The sequence below is a fragment of the Macrotis lagotis genome, chromosome 4 (assembly GCF_037893015.1).
Source record: "Macrotis lagotis isolate mMagLag1 chromosome 4, bilby.v1.9.chrom.fasta, whole genome shotgun sequence".
Classification (NCBI taxonomy): Eukaryota; Metazoa; Chordata; class Mammalia; order Peramelemorphia; family Peramelidae; genus Macrotis; species Macrotis lagotis.
Window position 1 is genome coordinate 168,045,192 of NC_133661.1, and position 21,585 is coordinate 168,066,776.

Below are 21,585 nucleotides of genomic sequence, written 5' to 3' on the forward strand. Positions count from 1 at the left end.
GATGAATTATTGATGTATTATAGAGTTATTAACTTCCAGTTGTCCAATTCTAATTTTTAAGGACTTATTTTCTTAAGTTAACTTTTGTATCACCTTTTCCATTTAACCAAATATCCTTCTAAAGGAAATGTTTTCTTTTTCATTTGGCCAATTTGACTTTTAAAAGTATTTTTTGCTTCAGTCAATTTTAGTGCTTCCTTTTTCTTTTTTTTCATAATTCTCCTGCATGACTCTCAATTTTTCTTCTTCCTCTCTTATTTGGTTTTCAAAATCTTTTTGAGCTCTTCCAAGAGAACTTTTTTGGATTTGAGACCAAGTCATAATCCCCTTGGAAGCTTAACATGTAGGCATTTTGTTGATGCTTTCCTCTTCTGAGATGGTGAGATAGTTGTCATAGTGGTTTTCTATGGTTAGGGCTCTTTTTTATATTGTTGCTCATTTTAAAAGTTGAGCTCTGCTTCTGGGGAATGGGGGCACAATCCCAAGCTCTTTGTGCTGGGTGGGGGCCAGGGATTTGGTCACTGGCTTTCCACACTGGGGCCTCAAGTGCTGGTGGCTTATTCCCTGCATTAGGGTCATCTAACCTAGCAATGTTCCAGGGCTCAAAGTATACCTTCTATGCCAGGGATGTTGGCAGGCTGAGTAGGGACCCAGGGGCCTTGGTTTTTTATCTGCCCTGTGACTGAGCCTTCCACTGGATTCCTTGTTCCCCACCTATGTTGGGCTATACTCCCCTTTTGCCCAAATAAGACAGACCTTACCTCACATCTTTCCAAGAGATCTTGAGCTGAAAAGTTGTTTTACTCTGTGTATTAGGGGATTCTCTTGCTTTAGAGTCTGTTTAGAGACTCCATTTAAAGTTGTTCCCAGAGGAAAACTGGGAAAATCTCTGGGAGTTTCTTAGCTTCTCTCCCCCCATCTTGGCCTAATTAAGTTTTTAGCAGAAATTCTCTACTCCCTCATTCTCTAAAACAAATTTCAGATGCAATTATTTTCATGAAATTTTGTTTTATTTCCAAAAATGATTATCATGAACAAGACCTGATTTCATAGACTAGACCTAGTGAAGGACTTTAAATCCCAAACACAAGAAATAATTGATTTTTTCTTTTAAAATATTTCTTATTTATTTAAGGCAATGGGGTTAAGTGACTTGCCCAAGGTCACACAGCTAGTGCATCTGAGGTCAGATTTGAACTCATATCCTCCTGACTCCAGGACCAGCTACTCTATCCATTGTACCACTTAGCTGCCCCAAAATAATTAATTTTTGAGATGATGAGGAGCCATTAGAGTTTTTTGAGGAGAGTGGCATGTCCATACCTATGCTTTAGGAAAATTGCTTTGATTGCTGAATGGAAGATCAGATTAGGAGGGGGATTTAGATTAGATCTGGGAGGATTAGAGTGGAGAATGACAAGGTCAGTGGTTAGGGGCAGCATTTAGGAGCCTATTGCAATACTCCAGGTAAGAGTTGAGGCCCTGGACTGAGTCGAAGTTATATGTATGTAGAGAAGGGGACAGATCTGAGAAACATTGTAGAAGTAGAAACAAGATTGATAACAGTTGATTATCTAGTGTCAGTGAGAGAGCAAACTTGTATTAACAGAAGTATGGTGATGTGCTTATAGAAAAAGGAAAGTTCAGAAAGGGGATGGGTTTGGGGGAAGAATATAATAACTTCTCTTTTAGACATAGTGAATTTGAAGTGTCTGTTGAACACTCATTTTAAAATATGTAATAAATTATTAATGATAATGGTGATATTGGATTGGGAAAAAAGATTGTGATCATATACACATTTAGGACTAACCTGCATAGAAATATTAAATTCTTGGGTACTAATCTATAAGCAAGAGAGCTGTAGAAATAGAAGAGAAAACAGCCTTGAGGTGTATCTACAATTAGATTGGTAATATGGATTCATCAAATGAAATTGAAAAGGAGTATCAATTAAAAGAACCAAAAGAAATGTCACAGAATTCTAAATAAAGAATATCCAGGAGGAGAAGTTGTTTAGTACTATATAATGCTACAGAGGGCAAAAAGGGATGAAGATTAAGAAGAAGCTATCAAATTTAGCATTTGTGAGAAGCTTGCTAACTTTGGAAGATATCTTGCAAAGAATGAGTGAGAGTAGAAGAAAATGAATACTTTTGATTTTATTAAATTAAAAAAGGACTGTATAAACAAAACAATGCAGCCCAGATTAGAAAGAAAGCAGAAAATTGGGGAAAATTTTTTAAATAGTTTCTCTGATAAAGGTTACATATCTGAAATATATTGAGAACTATCAGATTTATAAGAACATGAGTCATTTTCCAATTGATAACTGGTCAAAGGATATGAACAGGCAGTTTTTGGAAGAAGAAATCAAAGTAATATATATATATATATATATATATATATATATATTCATATAAAATGCTCTAAATCTCTTGATTACAGATTTAGTGAGATTTAGAAATTAGTGAGATATCATCTCACACTTGTAGGGAAAAATTACAACTGTTAAATGGGAAATTGGGACAATGGTTGGTTGTTCTATGTTAGAGTCAAATTACAGTGTGTCCAACTGTGACTGATCAGACCAATATGAGCTCAGACCATAGGTTGGGCACAAATATTACATGTGGACATTTAGGATAGATTCTCTAAATTTGTGCTTTTCGTGTTTCTGTTGAGCTACTTCAGTTCTCTTCTACAGTACAGCACCTTCTCTAATGAGTTTGTGCTATTCTAAGCAGTCCTGTGCCAGTGTCACCCTGTCACACAATCAATTCCAAAGTTCTTAAGAGACACCTTGAGAATGTTCGTGTATCATTTTTATGATCACCATGGTCACCTGTGTAAATTCTCCATAAAACAGACTTTTTGGTAAGCATACATTTGGCTTTAGAACAACATGAATTACATTCTCAGCAGTAGTTTGAATGCTTGGCAATTTAGTTCAGCAAACCACAGTAGCTGGTATCTTCTCCTGCCAGCTGATCTTCATAATCTTCCTAAGACAATTCAAATGGAAGCAATTCAGTTTCTTGGCATGGCACTGGTAGCCTATCCAGCTTTCAAAGGCATATAGCAAAGTGCTTGTTACAGAGCATAATGGTTTTGTAGACTTTCAGTTTGTTAGTCAGTCTAATACCTCTTCTGCTCCACATTTTTATGTTGGAGTTTCTCAAATCCTGAGCTAGTTCTGACAATGTGAGTATTAACCTCATTTTCAATGTATACTTCCCTGGAAAGTACACTGCCAAGATAAATGAACTTTTCCACATTATCCAACATTTCTCCATTTGTTGTAATCTACAGTTCCACATGTGGATGGTGTGGTGCTGGTTGATGGAGCACTTGTGTTTTCTTGGTGTTAATTGTTAAGACAAAATTAGCACAAGTAGCAGGTAACCAATTCATACTTTGTTGCATCTCGGCTTTAGAGGCTGCATTGAGTTCACAGTCATCTGTAAACAGAAGATCATACACTAACACTCCTTCCACTTTGGTCTTGGCTTGTAACTTAGGCAAGTTAAAGAATTTACTATTATTGCTGGTGACTGACCTTGATGCCATGTTCAACTTCAATGAAGGCATTAAATAACATGGCTGTAAGCATCATGCTTAAAAAGCATGAGAACAAGGAAATACCTTTGTTTCACTCCATTAGTGACCAGGAAAGATTTAGAGAATCATCCATTACAGAATCTGGGCAAACATGCTGTCATGAAATTGATGTACAATGCTGATGAACTTCTCTGGGTAGCCAAATTTTGATATAATTTTCCATAAGCCCTTATGACTGACAATATCAAAGGTGATCTATAAATGTGTACAAATCTTTTTTCTGTTCCTCTGTTCTGCTCCTGGCATTTTTCCTGGAGTTGTCAGACAGCAAACACTATATCAAATCTTGTCAGTCTTTTCTGAACTGACTCTCAGGTGGATAACCATCTTTCAGCTCTGGCAAGAATCCTGTCAGCAATGAATATGAAAGATTTCCTTGTGATTGTCACAGGACAATTTCCTTTACTTTTATAGAAATGGACAATGGAGGTGTCTTTGAACTTCAGAAGAATAATATTTTTGTCATATAATCCAGAAAATTTCAGTCAAGTTTTATATGAGCAATGGATCCCTCACATTGTAAATCTCGACTGGAACAGAATTAACACCAGGTCCTTTGCCACAGGAGAGGAGTGTAATGGCATTCAAAACCACCTCTTCGGTTGGAACTTCAAACTGAGATAAATAGTCAATGATTTCAGCATTGATTAATGATGGTCTCTAGGATCACATCCTTATCACTAATAATGTGGCCCCATCAGCAATGAGTAGTTTGAGATGCACCATAAGTCTTTGGCCCATAGATAGCCTTCAGGGCAACATAGAAGCACTTTGGGTTATTACTATCAGCATAAATATGAATTTCTTCTTCATTCTTTAAGAATGAATGAAGAATGAACCAATAATCCTGCATCTCTCTAAGCTTCACTTGTATTTTACTTATGAAGGTATTAAATGCTACCCTCTTAGATGGATGAATTATCCTCCTGGTAAACTCTATGGAGTTCTCAATTTTTCATTTAACAATTTCTTTATTTCTCCATCATTTTCATAAAGCCAGTATTGATTTTTGGGAGTGTTCTGACCCAGAGGGGAAAATTCAGTGCCATTCATCAAATCTCTGATTGTGACCCATTCCTTTTCTGTTTCCCTGTAGTTCAGTTGCTGATATTAATTCTTTCTGTAGTCATTTTGTCTTGGAGTTGTAGCTTTTGTTGAATGTGAATATTCAGCTTGGACAGTCCTGTACTCTGCAACACATATTGCCTTCATCACTCTCACAGATGATATGCCTCTTCTTCTTACAATCACATAGTTTATTAGATGTCTATGTTTGTTGTTAGAGTGCATCCAGGAAGTTTTATCGTGTTAAGGTAAACAGAAGACAGTGTTTGTGCTGAGAAAGTCAAGAGATGCACAAGTCATCAGTAGTAGGTGACCATTGTTGATGTTGTTTCCAACTCCATTTCTCCCAAGGACTCCCAGCTATATCTGGTAGTCTGAGCCTCCTCTGGCATTAAAGTCACACAGAATTATAAATTTGTCCTCTTTTGGTACATTTATGATGAGGGTCTCCAGGTCTTTATAAAAAAATTTTTTTTTACTTCATCAGCGTTCATCAAGATGGAAGCATAGGCACTGATGATGGTATGGTATTTTCCTGCAAGGGACAATCACATTGTCATAAGCCTGTCATTCACTATTTTTGGTATGCATCCAAGCTTATTGACTAGATTAGTTTTGATTTCAAAACCTATTCCAGTTTCAAGGCCTACTCCAGTGTGTCCAGCTCCAACTTCAGTAAGCTGACCTTCATTTGCCAGCCTTGTTTCATTCAGGCTGCTGCTTGGATATGATACCTACTGAGTTCTCTTGCAACAAGAGCTATTTGTCTTTCAGGTCTATTGGATCTTGTGTTTATGAGTGTGTGCATATTCCATGCATCGATGGTGAGTGGAATCATCTTAGCAGAAGTTTTTGTAAATTTTTTGTGTTTTTGACCTGTAGGTTGGAATCCCTGTCTACCACAATAATCAGGCCAGAGTCGAGTAAGCAGACAGTTTTTAGGGCATCTTTTCTAGGAGGTGAGCAATGTGCTCAGACACCTGGTTGGGGGGCATCTCTCATATCAGCGATACTAGTCTTCCCTGAACACACTCACAACACCCACTAATACATTGTTGGAAGAACTGAATTAATACCAACCATTTTGGAGGATAATCTGGAATTATGCCAAAGAGTTAAAAAACTGTTTATCCTTTGACCCAGTGACACCATCATTAGATCTGTTTCCCATGATGATCATGGAAAAAAGGAAAAGAACTTATATGTTCAAAAATATTTATAGACTCTCAATTTGTGGTGGCAAAATATTGGGTATTGAGGATTTGCCTATCAGTTGGGAAATGCCCCCAAAAGTCATGGTATATGATTGTGATGGGTTACTACCATTCTGTTAAGAAATGAAGAGCAGGGGGCGGCTAGATGGCACAGTGGATAGAGCACTGGCCCTGGAGTCAGGAGTACCTGAGTTCAATTCCAGACTCAGACACTTAATAATTACCTAGCTGTGTGGCCCTGAGCAAGCCACTTAACCCAAATTCCTTGCAAAAAAAAAAAAAAAGAAATGAAGAGCAAGTTTATTTTAGAAAAACATGGAAAGACTTGAGTTAAAAATGAAGAATGCAAATCAAAATAACTTTGAGGTACCTTGGCAAAGGTCAGGGTTTTTAGAAAAATGTTCCATAGATGCATTGTTGATGAACATGCAAATTGGTACAACCATTCTGGAAAACAATTTAGATCATCATAATCATCATAATCATAATCATAATAATCACATAATAAAGTGATTATACCCTTTGAGTCAAAATTCCATTGCTAAGCATACTTAAAGAGGTCAGTGACTAAAAGGAAGACCCCCACATACACTAAAATAATTATAACTTCACTTGTGATATCAAAGAATTGGAAACACAGTAACTAGATAACTATGGTTAATTGTACATGGTATTAAACTAGGTACTCTTTCGTGAAAACCTTTTCAGGATTGCTGAGATTTGCAGAAAAGGTATGAATCTAGGGCAGCTAGGTGATGCAGTGGATAGAGCACTCCCTGGAGTCAGGAGGACCTGAGTGCAAATATGACCTCAGATACTTGATAATTACCTAGTTATGTGATCTTGGGCAAGTCACTTAACTCCACTGCCTTAAATAAATAAAATTCTAAAAAATAGTATGAATCCTAAAAGTTGTTCAAATTTTCTATGACCTTGTTAGACTTTTTTTTTTTGATTGGTCAAAATTTTATTACAAATGGCTTTCTCCCTCAAAGGCAGTGATGTCATGACAGTGATGTCATTTACATTTTTGTTCTGATAAACAAATACATGAAAAGACCTTTATTACGGGCTTATTCAGCCAAGTGTAAAACAGCGGACAGATGCTAAGAATAAACAGACAAGTCAGACAATCCTGCTCTCAAGGAACTAACATTTGAGAGGGTGAGGTAACACACAAGAAATAAAGTGAGATGGAAAGGTAGAAAAGCAGATAGTAATGCTTCTTCTTTAATGTCATACCTACTGATAAAAGTATCAGTTTCTGATGTCCAATCATTTGATGAGACCAAGGACTTTGGTGGCAAGAACTTTCTTTTCTGCTGTGATGATATTTGTCTCTTCATGTTTTGTTTTGTTTTGCAAAGCAGTGGGGTTAAATGACTTGTCCAAGGTCACACAGGTAATTTTTAAGTGTCTGAGGTCAAATTTGAATTCAGGACCTTCTGACTCCAGGGCCGGTGCTCTATCCATTTTCAAAGAAGACCATGATGTCAGGACGGTGATGCCATACAAACACGTGAATTGGATTTGAGTGAAAGTCTGCTGTGCTGTCACCAGCTTATTTTCTCCTTCAGACTCTTCTGAGTCCAGTGTCCAGATAGGAATTAGAATAACCAGAGATGGATCTGGATGTGAGGCAATAAGCGTTAAGTGGCTTGCCCAAGGTCATACAGCTAGTAAGGTCATCCAACACCCCTATGGTTCACTACAGTCTTGTACTTGGGAGATCAGACTTTTTGTTCAGCTTTGGTTGTTTCAATAGGAAAGTTTGAAAGTCCCCTGTTTCATTGAAAGTCCATCTTTTCCCCTGAATAAGGGAATAGTTGCTTCTTGGTTGTAAACCAAGATCTTTTGTTTTCTGGAATGTCATATTCCAATCCCTATGAGCCCTTAATGTAGATTCTGCCAGACCCTGTGTAATCCTGACTATGGAGCCTCTGTAGTTGAAATGTTTGTTTCTGGCAGCTTTTAGAATTTTCTCTTTGATTTGGGAGTTTTGAAATTTGGCTATAATATTCCTGGAAGCTTTTCTTTTTGAATCTCTTTCAGGAGGTGAATTCCCTCAATTTCTATTTTAACCTCTTACTTCTAGGATTTCAGGGCAATTTTGCTGCATTATTTCTTGACAAATGAAGTCTAGGCTCTTTTCCTGATTGTGGCTTTCAGATATCTTTCATATTGAGCTTGAAGTCATCCCTGAAAGCCTAGATTATTTTCATAAAAATTGCTATTTAAACTCATGTCTTTCATCTTGTGTTGGTTTAAATTTTTTAAAAAATTTAATATTTAATATTTTCCCTTCATTAATCCTTCTTAAATTTCTTTTTTGGGGGATTTTATCCAATATAGCTATCATTTTGGACCTGTCATTCATGTTTCCTTCCCTAGCTCTGTATTTTTTGAAAATTGGATAAGCTAGAGATATAGGTCAAGCACAACCTTTAGAATACTAAATTAGATACCTCCTACCATGTTGACATCATTTCTTTAATAAAAAGTTTGGGGGTTGATTATTCAACAGTTTTGAATACAGTATCTATATAACTAATACTTCATCTTATCCATCACAATAGTATGAGAAATTCTGTCAAATGCTTTGCTACTCAATTCCTCTGTTATATCAGTAAAGAGTCATGTTAAAAAAGGGAACAGAGTCAGTTTAATATGACCTGTTCTTAATGGGTCCAGTGTTGGCTCTCTGTGAACACTGCTTTCTTTTCTTGGAGTTACCATCCCTAAATTCTACAATTATGAAATGAGTAAAAGTAAAGTTCATTGACTTATCATTTTCAAACTTCTCTTAATTTCCTTATTTGAAAAATTATAACATTTACTTTTCTCTAGTCCTATAGGACCCTTTCTATTCTCTACCAAATTTCAGAGGTCACTGATTTGACTTAGAAACAACATCTGCCGGTTCATTGAATTTCCTAGGATATCATGCTCATTTAGGTCTAGAGAGTTGAACTCATCGAAAATATGTAGATGTTCTACCTCTCTATCATACTTTTAATTGATTTATCTTCTTTATAGTCCAGTAATTATTGTACTTTATCTTAATAGAGATTTTATTTTCCCTCTACAAAGTCCAACTCTAATGAATTATTGTATGGAGGTAACCTTGTTTTCTTGAAAACTATAACAGCCCAAGTTCTGGCAGATTCTACAATGATGGAAAGACTGAGTATAGTCCCGGAAAATGGATTGTTCTGACTTCTTCTGAGGAACAAATTAAATAAGTATGTAGTGATTCATTATTAATAGACTAGTCAAATAGTAAGGAATTTAGGTCATGGTAACTCATGAAATAAAGGAAAATACAAAATAGTCCTCACTTCATTGTGCTTCTTTAGTGGCAATGGGGCAGAAAAGGGATGGGGCAAGAATTGGACTTGGGAGGAGGCAGAGTGCTAAGAATGACATGGTATTTAGATAATTTAACCAAGATTACATTTACTCAATTTATAATAGTATTCTAAATGTGAGATACATGTCCACTGATCAGTAAGAGTACACTCTATTGGAAGAACTAAATTGTACCAATTTTGAAGGCCTCCAAAATCCTTTGCCACTTTATGATTCTATAAACCTATGGTTCTTTTCCAACCTATTTTGCACAACTGTATAGTGAGGGGAAATTTTGGGGCACAGAGAACATGAACCATTGTGCAAGGTGTTGATTTTATACCTGAGATTTGACTCTATAGGAAAAAATTTTTGGAACCCCACCAATTGAAACCTTTTCCAGTTAGACAAAAGAAATTCTTTCCCCCAAATTAATTTACACATCTACCTTCTAGTTGGGCCAGTGTTCTTGAAGTCTTAGGCCCAGGATTTGGATAATTGTTGGTGGAAGAATTGCTTGCTTTTTGGAAACCTATAAATACTTTATCTATGATGGCAAGAGTTTGAGAGATCTGAATGATTATATCTATATCTATATCTATCCTTTCTTTTTTTATCCTTTCTTTTCTTTTTTCTTTCATTCCCAGGAAATGTTGTCCTTTATATGTTTTTAAGAGTCTTATAATTTCAATTCCTATAGATTGAAGAAAATGAGAGGAAAAAAATTGAAGATATAAAAGAAAATGAGAGGAAAAAAGCAAATAAGGAATTGGAAATTTGGAAGGAACAGCAAAAAAATGCTACTACTGAAGAAGAAATGCTGCAAAGAGAAGTAAAAATGTGTCAACAAAAGGAACAAATAGAAAAAGAGAGAGAGAAATCAAAAGATAAAAAGACAATTAGCCAAATAAAACATATGAAGTCTAAGACTGCTACAAAAGGTACTGTAGATTACTTTTTAATATTTTCTGGAAAAGTGGTTTCTCTCGGTAAAATTAGTGGAATTAAGAGAGGGTTTCTCATAATTATCAAATTAGAATATAGATTTTTTTGGGGAAATTTATTTTTGCCAATATTCTTTATGAATCTTATATTTTGAAAGTTCTTTTTGTTTTTTTTAATTAAAAAATTAAAACTTGATTTTGTTCCTTTCCATGTTAAGATTCTTCCCTAATAGAATAAAATTTTAAATTAACTTGGATGCAACCATCCAGAAGCTTTACTTAACTAAAAATTGTCCCCCCATGGGTATATTCTATTTTGAAGTTTAAAAAGCAAAACACTACAAAATAGATCACAGTTTTTTATTCATTTGTATATTTTTAGGAGAAATTATAAAATATGATCTGGGGCTGGTGAACATTCAGCCTGGTTTCCTATATAGTCTGTAAGTGAATTTTATAACCGTGACCATTAGGTGTACTACAAAATCTTTGATTATTCAAAATTCATTGTACTTAAAGAAGATGTATATTAAAACAAAACAAAGCAATTTTTTTTCATTCAGGGTTGAAACAGTTTATTAACTTGAATTAACCAGGTGTCCCCCCTTCCCATTCTTTTCTTAATCAGAGCCTTACTCCATATAATACTATGAAGCCTCAGAAAATTTACAGAAAAAAATCATGAGTATTTTTTCCCTAAAAAATAGAAATCTTTTCCAAGTAGAGATGAAAAATATTTCCTGACTAGGTTTCAAAACATAAAGTTGATCTTAGCAAACATTTAATCCTATAAAGTTTATAAATGTAGAATTTATTACTCTGCATAAAAATGCAAGACTAAGAGGAAAACAAGTAAAGCTAAAGTGTTAGGCATTAACATTTCTTTTTTCTTTAGGTTTGGGATCTAAACAATAGCTGGAAAAAATTTTTTCATAACAATTGAGTTTAAATTTCACAAATTTGGAATTTTAAACTTTGTTTTAGTTCCATTTATATTATTTTATGATGAAAGCAGTCATGGGACCCAAAACCTGCAGGACTAGATGGTTGTTTAACCATTACTTTTAAGGAAATTTCACTGCTAAATTTTTGCATACTATAGTTTTATGTTTTTCAATGTAAAACTGGTCACTAATCTGTTTGTTCTCCACCCCCTACTCCCTTAGTACATGATGAGATCAACTTTTAAAATATAGGAACGAATACATCCTAATTATTTTGTTGTGGAAAAAGTGGTTTTTCAAACACAATACCCTGGAATAAAAGGGCAGCTCGGTGATACAGTGGATAGAACACCAGACCTGGAGTCAAGAATCTGAGTTCTAATTTGACCTCTGACATTTATAAGCTGTGTGAACCTGGGCAAGTTACTTAACCCTGTTTGCCTCAGTTTCTCATCTGTAAAATGAGCCAGAGAAGGAAATGGGAAACCACTCCATTGAGAGCACTGAAAGGCCTCAAGAATAACAGTACCTTAGCATCAGTTGTAAGGGTGAATTGATTTGCTCAACTCACCCCTCTTAACATGTGATAAGATACCTGATCAATTCATTGGCATTACACTAAGTAGGAAAAAGCCTTTGCATTGGAGTACTTGCAAAAGAATTTTATTCAGATAATCAACAGCATTTAATCACTTGCTTTGTACCAGACTTTGTGCTATATATAACTGAGGACACAAATATAGGCAAAAAGAAAGATACAAGTCTCTACTGGAAGAAGACTATATTTTAAAAGGAGCTGAAAAGGAAAGGGGGGGGAAGGCATGATGAAGATGCTCGAAGAATCAGGAGCATGAAGTGAGAATGATTGGCCCTAGGTATTTACTCAATAAGAGGCCCCAAGAGGAACTCTACAATGCCACATGGAGAATGAACTTCCAGGAGAAGACTACAGTGACAGAGGCTTCTTCCTGGGTAAGAAGATTGCTGAGTTTGAAGTATAGGAAAACCAAGAAAAATTGGGCACTCCCAGAGGTCAAATAAAAAAAAATTTATCAAGTAGATTGAGAAGAGATTCATCCCAGAATGTGTGAGAACAAGTGTGAGAATGAACACCTGAGTAAGAAGTTCTGTCTTGGCTATTTCTTTCCTCTACCCACTTTAACTAGAGTTGTATCTGTGACCTTCAAATGATGGCAAAGATTTTGGACTTCCTAATTTTCCACTGATATCTTACTAGAATTTCTTATTAGTTATCAGCAGCATCTTATTGAGAATAAAGGTCAGACAGATGCAGATAAACTATGTTTAAGGCATCTTCTAAAGCACCCCACAAATAGAAAAGGAACCAAAACCAGCCATAAGATACCTAATATAAGTATGTTACCCCTTGCAGCAAGTGTTTTCTAAGCTTAAACCTACTTTCCCATAGATTTTGTATGTTTTTGTGGACAGTGTGGTACTGGCTTTTAATAATAATAACTGAGAACTTATTATACAGTACTCTCCTTTCCACACTCTTAAGGTCTAATCAGACTTGCATGCTGTTTCTTTGTTTCCTATATCTGTATTTTTGTATTGACTTTTCCCCTTCCTGGAATACACTTTCTTCTCACCTCCCTGGTTTCTTCTGCACTCATCTCCATAGCTCCCTTCTACACGACTCCTTTCCTGGTCGTCTTCAGTTGCTAATGCCCCTTAGAAGGAGGCTTCATTTTGTCCTTCATTCTTGAAGAGGACCACGACATCAGGGATGCGATGCTATGACATACAAATAAATTAGATTTAAGTGAGGGAAGGCCATGCAGTCACCAGCCTCACTTTTTCCTTTGGAGTCTTCTGGGTTCAGTGTCCTGACAGATCCAGACAACTGGAAATGGCCCAGAATGTAGTGGGAGATCTTGGCCTTTTTAAGTCAAGGTCTTTAAGAGGTCTCAATTTGAGGCAACACCCATTCAGCCATTAGGCTAGGTAAGAAAAAAATGAAGCAAAGTATGAGCTTTTTTACCTAGTCAAAAGTGTTACATAAATGTCACATGTTTTTATTATTGCTTTCACAAATTGAGAGTCAGAATATGGCTTAGTACCATGATAACAAATAATAACCCAACTCATTAGAATTTTAAAGAACTCTTTGACTATTCTCTGGGACCCTGCGCTGATTTTACCTTTCTTCCCTTTCATATCACTTGAAACAGACTTTTTTATAGTGATTAATAAACATATAATCTGTAATTAATAAATATTTTAATTGCCTGTTCAAATGCTTTTTTTGGGGGGGGAAGAAATAAAAATGTAACATTGATTATTCAGAGAAACACTGGAGAATTCATTGTCAGTGAAAGATGTTTCTGTAGCCTGAACTACATAATGATGATTGATTACCTTATAGTATAAGAGTTCAATTCTGCAACTAAAAAAGCCTCTCTGATACATTGCTGCTCTGTTGTTGAATCAATGCCCTGTTCTATCTTGGTCACTGATTTTTTTTAAAAGATTGTTATTTCTTCCTCAAGGGTATTACCACAAGTGATCATATATTAGTAGCATAACAAAATTATCTCAGTTTTCAGACATTTATCATCATGACTGGTGATATTTTTGTGTTTTTTGTGCCCTGTTACAGGAAGACAGGTCTTTTAAACTTCCTTTTCTTTCACTTTCTATATATGCCAGAAGTTGTTCCTTCTTTTTCTATGGAAAAAAGGATCACAAAATCCTCCTGTTTTTTATTTATTAATATTTTTATGCCACATTTGAACTCATTTTCTTTGTCTTCAGATTCAGAATTCTATCTACTATGCTACCTTACTGCTTCTGACTTTTACAGCTATCAAAAAATTTAAGAATATGAAGGTATTATTGACAATAATTGACCTGACCTGGATAAATATTAATTACTTTTCTTTGAAATTTCTATAAATTATTAAATTCTATTCACATAAAGAGCATGTATTGTATATCTGCTATGCACAAAGTATATTAGACTTTAGGAATTAAAAAACAAAAGAACAGTTTGTTCCAAAAGCTTTTGGTCTACTAGAAGGAATGGATATATACAAAGCTAAGTAAATATGAAATAGGGAGTTATGATGACAACAAAGGAGAGATTTAGACAAAGTACAAGATGGGAAAAAGATAGAAGGCCTTCGATTAAAGAGATAAAGGAAGGCTCCTTGAATGATGTGTGATACCTGAGCTGAGCCTTAAAAGAAGAGAAGAATTTTCCTAAGAAGAGGGAGCATAGGAAAAGTTTCAATAAACTTGTTAATAGTTTTTCTTTTGATAGTAATGGGGAAGTCAAGATCCACATAATAAAAAAGAATATTGAAAGGTACTACCAAAATCTTTTATGTTTTAAGTGAACTCAAAAAAAAAAAACCAAGGAGTAAGCAATTATGACTTCATCAAGGTGACAGTAAAAATAAACTTGATTAAAAGGGATAAAACAGGAAAGTTACATTATGCTTAAATTATGTATATGGTTAAATAGATGCTAAGAGGTATAAATATTGTGGCTAGATCATTGGACTTGGAATCAGAAAGAATCAGGTTTAGATCTCACAAACTTACTAACAATTGTGTCTCTGATCAACTTTTATCCTTTGCTCTGTACCTCAGCTTCTTTAGAAGTAAAATTATGGAGTTGGACTGGATTGGTCTTTATCTCTATCACTTTATTTTTGCCTTTTTTTGGGGGTAAGGCAAGGGGGTAAGTGACTTGCCCAAGGTCACACAACTAGGTAACTATTAAGTGTCTGGGGCCAGATTTGAACTCAGGTCCTCTTGACTCCAGGGCTGGTGCTCTATCCACTGCACCACCTAGCTGCCCTTCCTATCAGTTTCAAATCCAGGATCCTAATAGCCTATGAATTAATATCAATATTAATGGAATATCATCTAAATACTTCAAGGGAAAAGTAATCAAATTATAAAGAGAAACAGAATTAAACTATAATATTGGTAAACTTCAGTGCATTCCTTTCAGATCTAAACAAATCGAAGAAAAAAGATAAACAAGAAAAAGTAAGGATTTATATAAAATTTTAGAGCTCTCTGATAACTTTTGAAAAGGAACAGAAAGGATTTATATATTTTTCTCACTTGGGCAAGGCATCTTAGAAAAATTGTTCATCTATACTTAGATGAAATGAGGGAATAATTAAAAACTATTAGTGGATTCCTGTTAGAAACATTGAAATATAGAAAACTGATCACTTAAGCTAGTTCTTGAAAAAAAGAAATATTTTGACATAAATAAATTCACAAAAGAGAAAAATAGCTCAGGACCAAATAGATTTACTTGTGATTTCTATCATATGTTCAAAAACAAATTAATTCTTATATAAACTGAAAAATAGGAAAAAAGAGGATCTTGCCAAATTCCTTTTATAAAATAAATATTGAACATCAGGGAGAGAGAAAGCAAACTCTTAACTAATATCCCTACTGAATATTGCTGCAAAAATATTAAATAAAATAGTAGGAAAGAGGTTTCAAGAATATATTAAAAAGCATATATGTTAAGGCCAGTTTATATTTCTACCAAGAATAAATAAATGAAGGCAAAAGTATTTATTGCTAGGTGCAAAGAATAGACGTAAGCACCAGGCATACAAAAGGAAAAAATGGCAACAGTTTTTATTTTCCAGTTCAGGGCCATCTCAGTTTTCTCTGACACTGGCCCAACCAAGGCTGCTTGGCTGTTCTTTTATCTTGCTTTCTCTTCTCTAGCCCCTCCTTATGTCTTTTTTTTTTTTTAGGTTTTTTTTTTTTTGCAAGGCAAATGGGGCTAAGTGGCTTGTCCAAGGCCACACAGCTAGGTAATTATTAAGTGTCTGAGACCGCATTTGAACCCAGGCTCCAAGGCCAGTGCTTTATCCACTATGCCACCTAGCTGCCTCAACAGTTTTTATTCTCAAGAAACTCACATTCCAGTGAAGAATATGGCACATATGCAAAGTTTCAGCAACCAAGTAGATAGAAAAGACTCATTTTATGTAGGGTATAATAGAGAATTTGGTAAAATATGTCTTCTTTATTTCCATTGATAAAATCATATCTCTTTCTGATGCGTGAACCATTTGATAATGCCACTTGCTGCTAAGCATCTTTTTCAGGTTTTTGAACACTGTAGCATATGAGGAAGCAAAGCCTACAAGCAGTTGCCAGATAGCATCTTCACAAGGTTTATTTTCTATGGGGCCTGGAAGGCACTGATATTTCTAGGGCTCTTGGGTTGAAGGTCCTTAGTTGTCTCCAACATGGTCTCTTGAGATGTGTGAAAATAAAAACTACTGTGAACTACTAACATGGAAGAAACCCAGGTCCAAAAAGGGGTACTGGAATTGTAGCCAGCTGAAGGTTGACTGGGAGCTTTTAAAAGACCCCACAGATTCCTAAAAACAGAATGATTTCATATAGTTCTATGACTGAGAAGTATAAGAGTATGAATTTGATTTCATATGTTACTGCAAATGATTACAAGTATCATGAATAAAATTTCCAATGTAAGGTTAGAGTTCCTTAAGAAAGCAACAAAGGAAAAAGGAAAAGAAGAGGTTACCATGGCAACCAGGATGGATTAGGGAGGACGGGCATTTAGGGATGGAAGTCAGGGGGGGGTGAAGGGAAATTGGGCGGAGTGTTAAGTATATTCCTAGCTAATGGGGGTTTATCTTGTTAGTATGAGGCCAATAACGAAAAGAAAGAATTATAACAATATAGAGAAATATTCTAATATTTGTCTGGATTCCAATATTTATCTCTAATACAAAAAGGGAAAAAAGTTACAATATTTCTCTCTCTGCCTAGAATTCCTCTTCTTCAGAATGAACCAGAATCTGATCACAGTTTACAAAGATTATAACTTCATTTATTTTCTGAGAAGAAGCAGCTTGCAAGCTGGAACAGTGAGATGGTATTCTCATCTACTTAAAAAGGAGTGGGAAAGGGTGAGGTATTGATATATATTTGAGGTTTTAATGGCTAAGTCCCTGAGCTTTAAGGGAGAAACACACTAAATTAGGAAGTAGGGAGTAATGGGGGTCCTTGGAGAAGATATGCTCTTTAGATAAATCAGAAACAAAGATGTTTGCTTTTTTCTCTGAGCTGGTCAAGACTGGTTTCAGCAGTTGCAGGCATATTGGAGTTCAGCTAAAGTTTACTTTGAAAAGGATCACTGGTATGTCATGTAGCCCTGGGCATCAGAAGTCCTCCTAATTAGCAAGCTGTGCTACTCCATTGCCTGATTTCCTTATAAGAAGGGGAACTCTGGCATATTTAATTGCTTAGTACAAGCACTAAGGAACCCGTGTTCACCAGAGGTAACAGTTGAAATGTTGATTGACTGACCTGTTACATCTTGTCTTCTATTTCTCCCTCAGAGTGTCTTTTCGCATGGAATGCAGGGTTCTTTCACTATAAAGAAAACTTAACATAATTGACCATATTAAAAACAAATAATGTCAAACAGAACAGAACTGGCCTTTAACCTGTGAATAGCTGGAGCTGAACAGAGCAGGCTAGATAACAGAGAATCAGGGATCAAACAAGTTCAAACCAAGGAAAAAAATGCTTGCAAGTGGAAGTCTTCCTAAGAGGGAAAGGCAGAGTTTATAAACATACAAATCATAAAGAGGTCAGAACATGACATTTTTAGGTCTTGAGCTGCAGTTCCCATGGCACGTTCATGTATGGACAATGCAGGTGTTACTGGGTTCTGTGGGAACAGCCTCCAAGTTGATTGTCTCACCATGGGATACAGAACCAGTGGGAACAGGAATGCAGTACCTGGTTCAGCTTCCTTAGCAGTTACAAGGATTGTGAGCATGTTAGAAGAAATCATGAATGACTTTAGACTTCAGCACATTGTCTTTCAGGTCCTTGGGAAACGGTGGGCATAAATCCTTCAGTGAACACCTGGTGCTGGTCAATGCAATAAACTTTGCCAGGAGGTGAGATCATCCAGAGTGCAAAGAATTGTTGTTATGCCAAATTCAGGGCCATGGCTTGCTAGCTGGGCCTTAGTTCTGGGAAAGAGAGGGTCTCCAAAATATTTTGACAAAATTGAATTTTAAAAATCATATGATTATATCAATGGAAACAAAAAAGGCTTTTGACAAAATATAGCACCTATTTTTGTTAAAAACAAAAATTGATCTTTGCTTTTTAATATGGAAAATACTATTTAAAATGAAGGGCTAACTGGAGACCACTCCCCCACCCAGAGAGTAACATTAATCCATTAATGGCTATTCTTTAGCTTTAGTCATTCAACCAATTCTTAATTCACTTAATTCTATTTTCATCTAGCCCAAACCTCTTCTTTTTGTTTATTAGCATAATAAGGAAAGCTTGTTAATATAATTATATTATTATTGTCAAATAAATGCTTTGCTAAAATTCCTCCCCCCCAAAAAAATATAAAGCGCCCCAAAGGATAGCATTATATGTAATGGAGAAAATCTAGAGGCCTTTTCATTAAGATCAATTATGAAGCAAAAATAGCCATTATTACCAGTATTATTTGTTAACAAAAGAAAAGATATTAAAGGGATACACAAAAAGAATGTAAAACTATTGCTTTTTGTAGAGAATCCTAAAGATTTTGTTGCCAGGGTTGGCTGTCACCAAATTTAAGATTGAGAGGTTTTCTTTTGAATAATGAAAGAATTCGCATACATTAAGCCATGGGATTTAAAACTGCTCAGGATTTATTATAGAACCCTTCAAAGTGAACATATTAAAACCTTTTCTCTTTCTGGAGAAGTAACAAGCATTTTTTCATCATGAGTCCTTTGGAATTGTGTTGGATCATTGTATTGATCAGAATAGCAAAATCTTCCACATGTACAAAAATATTTATAGCAGTTCTTTTTTTAGTGGCAAAGAATCGGAAATTAAGGGGATACCCATCAACTGGGAATGATTGAACATTTTGTGATACATGAATGTGATGGAGTATTATTTTTCTGGAAGAATCTTGAGCAGGTGGATTTCAGAAAAGCCTGGAAAGATATACATGAACTGACATTGAATGAAATGAGCAGAACCAGGAGTACATTGTACACATTAGCATCAACCTTATGTGATAATCAGCTTTGAGAGAAGTAGCTCTCCTCAGCAGTACAATGATCAAAGACAATTCTAAAGGAATGGTAATGGAAAGTCCCATCAATGATCATAGAAAGAACTGTGGAGTCTGAATGCAGCCCAAAGCTTACTATTTTCCATTTTAAAATTTTGTTTTATGCTAAATGGTATTTTCCCTTTCATGGGTTTTTCCTTTCCTTTTCCCCCCGTCTATATCAGATTGCTTGCTGTCAGGAGGGGAGGGATGGAAACTGTGGAAATCAAAATCTTATCAAAACACAAATGTAGAAAACTATCTTTGCTTGTTAATAAATTTACATATTAAAAAAATAGCCAAGTCTTTCCCAGTTGATTATCTTTACAATATTATTATTATTAATCCCCAATGATCTCCCAGTTCTCACTTCACTTTGCATCATTTCATATTAGTTTTGCCATGTTTTTCTGGATCCACCTCCTTCATCCTTTATTGTGTAAGCCACAATTTATTCAGCAATTCCCCAATTGATGAGTATCACCTTAATTTCTAATTCTTTGCCACCACAAAAGAGCTGCTACAAATATTTTTGCACACCTAAGTCCTTTTTTTTCCTTTTCCTTTTATCTCTTTGGGATACAGTCCTAACAATGATATTGCTTTGTGAAGGAGTATGCATAGTCCTTTGGACTGTTTTGTAGAATGTTTTGTTTTCCAGAATGACTGTATTACTTCACAACTCTTACCAACAGTTTATTAGTACACCAATTTTTCTCCTTCAGCATCTGTCATTTCTAATAAGTGTGAGATAGTTCTTCAAAATTGCTTTAATTTATAGTTTTCTAATCAGAGGTGATTTATACCAGTTTTGAAGCTTTGATTTTTTTCTTTTGAAAACTGCCTGTTCATATCCCTTGACAATTTATTGAATGGGACTTGGCTTTTATTTTTATAAATTTAACTAAGTAATGTACTCAACAAGTATATATTTGAGACATGAGATCTTTATCAGAGAAATGAGCTATGAAATTTTTTGATATTACTTCATAGTTTATGATACCTTTTTAGCAAAATGTAGTTTCCCTTTTATTTGTCTATTTTTGCTTTTACTTTATCTAAGGTCATGATAGCTAAAGTTTAAAAAACAATGCAAGGGTAGCAAAGTCTGCTCAGTCCTTTATTTTAATTCTATGTATATTTTTTTGTTTCAAGTGTGTCTGTTGTAAATAATTATTATTAGATTCTGATTTCAATCCTTTTTAAAATCTACTTCTGTTTTATGGGTGAGCTCATCCCATTCACAGTCAGTTATGATTACCAACTATATTTCTCTCCATTCCATTGTTCTGTTTCTTTCTCTTTCTTTTTATCCTGTCATTCCTCAAATCTATTGTGCTTCTAACCGCTGTCTCCCTTAATCTGTTCTACCCTTTTCATTCTCTCCTTTTTCTCTTATCCACTTCTCCTCCTATTTCCTATTGGATTAGTTACATTTCTATACCCAACTGAATGTGTATATGTTCTTCTTTTTAAAAATCAATTCCAAGGTTCAAGCATGCCTGGCAACTCCCATTCCCCTCTGTATTGTAAAAGCTCTTATGTGCCTCTTTTATATCAGAAAATTCTCTTTCTCCTTTTCCCCAGCGCACCTCTTTCACACCTTTAATTTTTTTGAAGATCATTCCAATATGGTTTACTAACACCTGCCTATAGAAACTCCTTTTAACTGCTCAAATAATGATAAAGTTTTTCTTCCCATATAGGAATCTAAACAGTTTAGTTTTATTGAATCTCTTATGATTATTCTTTCATGATTACTTTCTTATGTTTCTCTTGAATATTTGAATGTCTCTGTTCTCTTCTGTTTGAATGTCAGATTTTCTGTTCAGCTCTGTTCTTTATTAGAAATATTTGAAAGTCCTTTGTTTTATTAAATACATTCCACTTCCCGCACCATAGGATTATGCTTGGTTTTTTTGGGTAGGTGATTTTTGGTTGTTATCCTAGCTTCTTTGTCTTCTGGAATATCATGTTCCAAGCTCCTTTATCATGGAAGCCACTAATTCCTATGTGATCTTGACTGTAGCTCTAAGACATTTGCATGGTTTGCTTTTGGCTGCTTGCAATATTTTCTCTTTGACCTGATTTTTGACTTCTGAAGTTTGACTATAATATTCCTGAGAGTTTTCATTTGAGGATCTCTTTTAGGAGGTGATTGTTATTTCTTTTCTTTTTCCCCTAAAATTACCATTATTTATAATTTTTAATTTAATATTTTATTTTTCCCAATTACATGTAAAAACAATTTAAACAGTCTTGTTAAACATTTTGAGTTGCAAATTTTCTCCCTCCCTTCGCTCTCCTCCTCATTGAGAAGGCAA

At 35.0% G+C, this 21,585-nt stretch overlaps 1 protein-coding gene across 4 annotated transcripts in view; it reads left to right on the plus strand.

The window, feature by feature from the left end:
- DNAAF4 (dynein axonemal assembly factor 4) overlaps positions 1-21,585 on the plus strand; it is a 71,908-nt gene that overhangs the window by 18,370 nt on the left and 31,953 nt on the right. For all 4 annotated transcript variants that reach the window (XM_074234629.1, XM_074234626.1, XM_074234628.1 and 1 more), the window contains exon 4: positions 9,949-10,189. In XM_074234629.1, the coding sequence (XP_074090730.1) occupies positions 9,949-10,189 (241 nt within the window). The remainder of the gene's footprint in view (positions 1-9,948; positions 10,190-21,585) is intronic.